Below are 3,533 nucleotides of genomic sequence, written 5' to 3'. Positions count from 1 at the left end.
GAGCCCATTGCGATTCTAGACCCATCGTGTAAGTACGAGGGCTCTCTCCCACCAAAGGAGGACTTGTGTACTTGTACCGATGTATGATCCACTTGGTGGGGCTGATTAATTGATGAAATCGATTTGGAACCTTCCTGACCTGGTAGAAGGACACCGTCTGGTCTCTGAAACTTGCTTGAAACGCACTCTCCTCCAAGGCTGATGCCAACATCGTTCGAAGGCGCAAAAGAGTTCAGGGCATTGTTCTTATTTTGCTTATATTTTCTCTTTTCTAGTAGGATTTTCTCCTGGCAGGATCAGAGTAAAATAAACCAGCGTTAGCGTAACCTACATTAAGCGCAAGTGTGTCGCGCAGAAGTTGCAAACTAAGCAATTGGGTACCATTAACAACAGACTGGCATATCTAAGCTTATAAATCTGTATCTTAATAAATGACCATCAGAATCGCAGGGCTGCAAATAATTTCCCGGCTGGCGCCAGTCAAATTGTCCGGTCAAACCTATTTTTGCTCGGACATATCCCATTTTTGGCCGGACAAACATCGATTACGTCTTATCGCTATAAAAGTACCCCCCTCACCCCTTCACATGATGTTTTAATATGAAACAAGTAAATTTTCAAAGCATTTATTGTACATGAGCATCGATCTCAATGCAGGAAAAGTGGTACGCATGGTACAGCAAAATCAGTATCACGTTTGTGCCTACTACTATTGCTTGAGTTCTACGTCTTATATACGGTTAGTTATGAAGTTGATGAAATTGACTGAGGCTTGCAATCTAGTTGATTTTAAATGTTGCCAGAAACAGGGACGCTCTTTCCCTAAGATGCGTGATTGAACTTTTAAAATACAATAATGGAAGAGTTTTTTTAGACATCCGTAGCCTGTCCACAGACCCTCTATTTTCTCTTAAAAGTCCGTTGAGCGCGGGTGATAAAATATAAACCGCAGGGGATTTATTGACTGCCAGCGCAAGGGGGTGGTGGTGGGGAAAGATAAATATTCATATTCTTTATTTTTTCTTTCTCACCAACGTTTTTGGAAAGAATGAAAAGAAAAATAAAACGTCTGTTTACAGGCTAAGACATCCGAGGACATCATCTTATGAAAACGCAGTTTGGACATATAACAAGGGAACACCCGGATGCACTGGAAAGGGTTTTCGAAGACGTTGATGACTATGTTCATTAGGGACAGACCATTAGAAAAGTTTTGGGGGGGAGGGGAATTTTCGAGCCGCAGGAATTTTTGGGTGCCATGACCCTTGTATCGACACTGAGAGGTTTTTTTGTCCTTCTCACATCATGTTTACAAAACCCACATGGACTAATAATAAAGTAATTCACACCCGTGACCTGTACACATTTGTAAGACCAGCTAATTTGCGGTGACGACTTGGTGAATGACAAAGCCACGACAGCCGGAAATTTTATGACTACTAAAAAGTTCTTGGTCTGGTAGTTAAGTATCCGTCTTTTCCCCTCCTTTTTCACAAACGCCAATACTATTGAACCTTTAATTAAAACTTGAAACTCTAAATTTTTTCCTTACCAGCGTAGACGACCGGACAAAACCTATTTTTGACCGGACATTGTCCGTTGACCGGCCGTTATTTGCAGCCCTGATGAGAACATCAGTTGAAATCGGTTACCTACAAAACAAATCCCCTAAGCAACAAAAAAGTAAGAAAACACACCTTACAAATGTGCAGGATGGTATTCGTTGATTTGTCAAGCCCGTTAGGTAGTTGCTGTTGCGATTCTACCTTGCCTTCGATGTCATTTTCTTTTGCTGCCTTTCCGTTCACCTTCATTAATCGATTGCGGCTATCCAAAGCACGCTTGTGTAGTTTCATTGCCTCCTGTGTCTCTATGTCATGTACGGCTGCTAAGAACTGTGTATGTTTCCTTGCGCAGAGACGGTGATGTTTTCTATACTTGCTGAAACGCTGCCAAAGCCTATCCATCACCGCTTGATGAGTTGAATGTTGTGGTGAAGTCATTCCGGAGGCTCGAGAACCCGTTTCGTTCATGCTCTAAATTTTAGTCAATAAACATCATTTCCCAAAAATTCACGCTAAAAATCTCTGAAATGCGAAAGTGGCGGCTAACGAGTGCATTTTACTCCGGGGGAAGACGGCAATCACATACAGAACTGTGTCTCTGTGTCGAGGCTTGATCGCAGGGCGTTCCGACAACATTGGCCGACTGGTCAGTATCTCATGTAACACTCCATATTAGGGCCATTTATACGAGGAAAAAAAGACGCAAACTGTACCATTTATACGAGCATGTCTTATCTAATAAGACGCGTCTTAGCTAAGCCGCGTCTTATTTTAGACGAAATGTGCCGTTTATACGGAAAGTTCGCGTCTTATTTAAGACGCGTCTTATGTAAGACGCGTCTTATTTTTCCTCGTATAAATGGCCCTAATATGTCCCCAATATATATAAAAGTTTCCCTATGTTTCTATGCATTCCCCTGCTTTCCCTACATTATCCCTTGTTTCCCATGTTTTTCTACGTTTTCTCCTGGTTTCCCATGTTTCTATGTTTTTTCTTGATTCTCCCCGTTTTGCCGTGTTTTACTACCTTTTCCCCAGGTTTCCCCTCATTCCCCATGTTTTTCTATGTTTTTCCTTCATTCTCCCTGTTTTCCCGTGTTTTTCTACGTCTTGCTAAAATTAACAGTTAAAGCTCGTGTCGAAATCTACTTTCGAAGTTTCGGAGAAATGGAAAATTCGCTCGATTTGTAAATGCCGTATAACAACGTAAGAAGCAGCGTGCTTCGCGCAAAAGGATTGAAAAATATTTTGAAAACTGACTGTTTTGTAGTCTACTCTATTTCTGATTCCTTTTCTTACACTTTGAGCTCAGTTACATTTTTACAATCGCAGCAGCTTTTATCCGTATATTGCAGGAGTCTTGCAGAGTTCACAAGTTTAAAAACAATATCAAAACAATAAGCGTTTCTTCTTCTTCTTTTTTCTTTACTTATATATAGGAAAACCTTGCCATCCAACAGCTTGAACACAACTAGAGAGAAACAAGATAAGTGAGGTTAAAACGGGTGGGAACTGTAAGAGATCGGAAAGGGGGAAAGTTGCGATGGAAAGTGGTAGACAAATGGGGGTTTAAATTTGTGGATTGGTACCGCTTAGGGTGCTAAAACTTAAAATTACTGATTAGGATAAAGATTTATGTAAATACTTTCAAACAGTCGTTGAGAAGAAAGTGTTCGGAAATTATTTTTATTACTATTGAAATTTTGCAGTACCAGTTATATAATTTGTTATGTTGAATTGGTATTGTAGAAATTATTTTGTTTTGCTTTTGCCCCCCTCCCCCCCCCCCCTCCCTGCCATCACTTTTATCATTGTCCATCCCGAGTTAATGTGGATTGACAGTCTGGCTTTTCCCACGTGTAAATTTCATACATTGTAAACAACACTGGGAAACTCACATCTTCTTTCTCATTTCGTGAAAGAAAGCACAGATAAACGTGCATGTTTGACAGACTTCTTTGACTCTTT

At 40.6% G+C, this 3,533-nt stretch overlaps 1 protein-coding gene across 1 annotated transcript in view; it reads right to left on the bottom strand.

Moving 5' to 3' along the window:
- The window catches only part of LOC140934311 (uncharacterized), a 3,447-nt gene extending 1,414 nt beyond the window's left edge, over positions 1–2,033 (bottom strand). Inside the window, exons 1-2 of the mRNA XM_073383960.1 lie at positions 1,698–2,033; positions 1–287 (exon numbers count right to left, since the gene is read on the bottom strand). The exon at positions 1–287 is cut by the window's left edge and continues 1,133 nt beyond it. Of these exons, the coding sequence (XP_073240061.1) occupies positions 1–287; positions 1,698–2,033 (623 nt within the window). The remainder of the gene's footprint in view (positions 288–1,697) is intronic.
- Between the last annotated feature and the right edge of the window lie 1,500 nt (positions 2,034–3,533).

This window comes from Porites lutea, chromosome 4 (assembly GCF_958299795.1).
Source record: "Porites lutea chromosome 4, jaPorLute2.1, whole genome shotgun sequence".
In the NCBI taxonomy this organism is placed as follows: Eukaryota; Metazoa; Cnidaria; class Anthozoa; order Scleractinia; family Poritidae; genus Porites; species Porites lutea.
The sequence above is the reverse complement of the archived record's forward strand: the minus strand, read 5'-3'. Positions and strand labels throughout refer to the sequence as shown.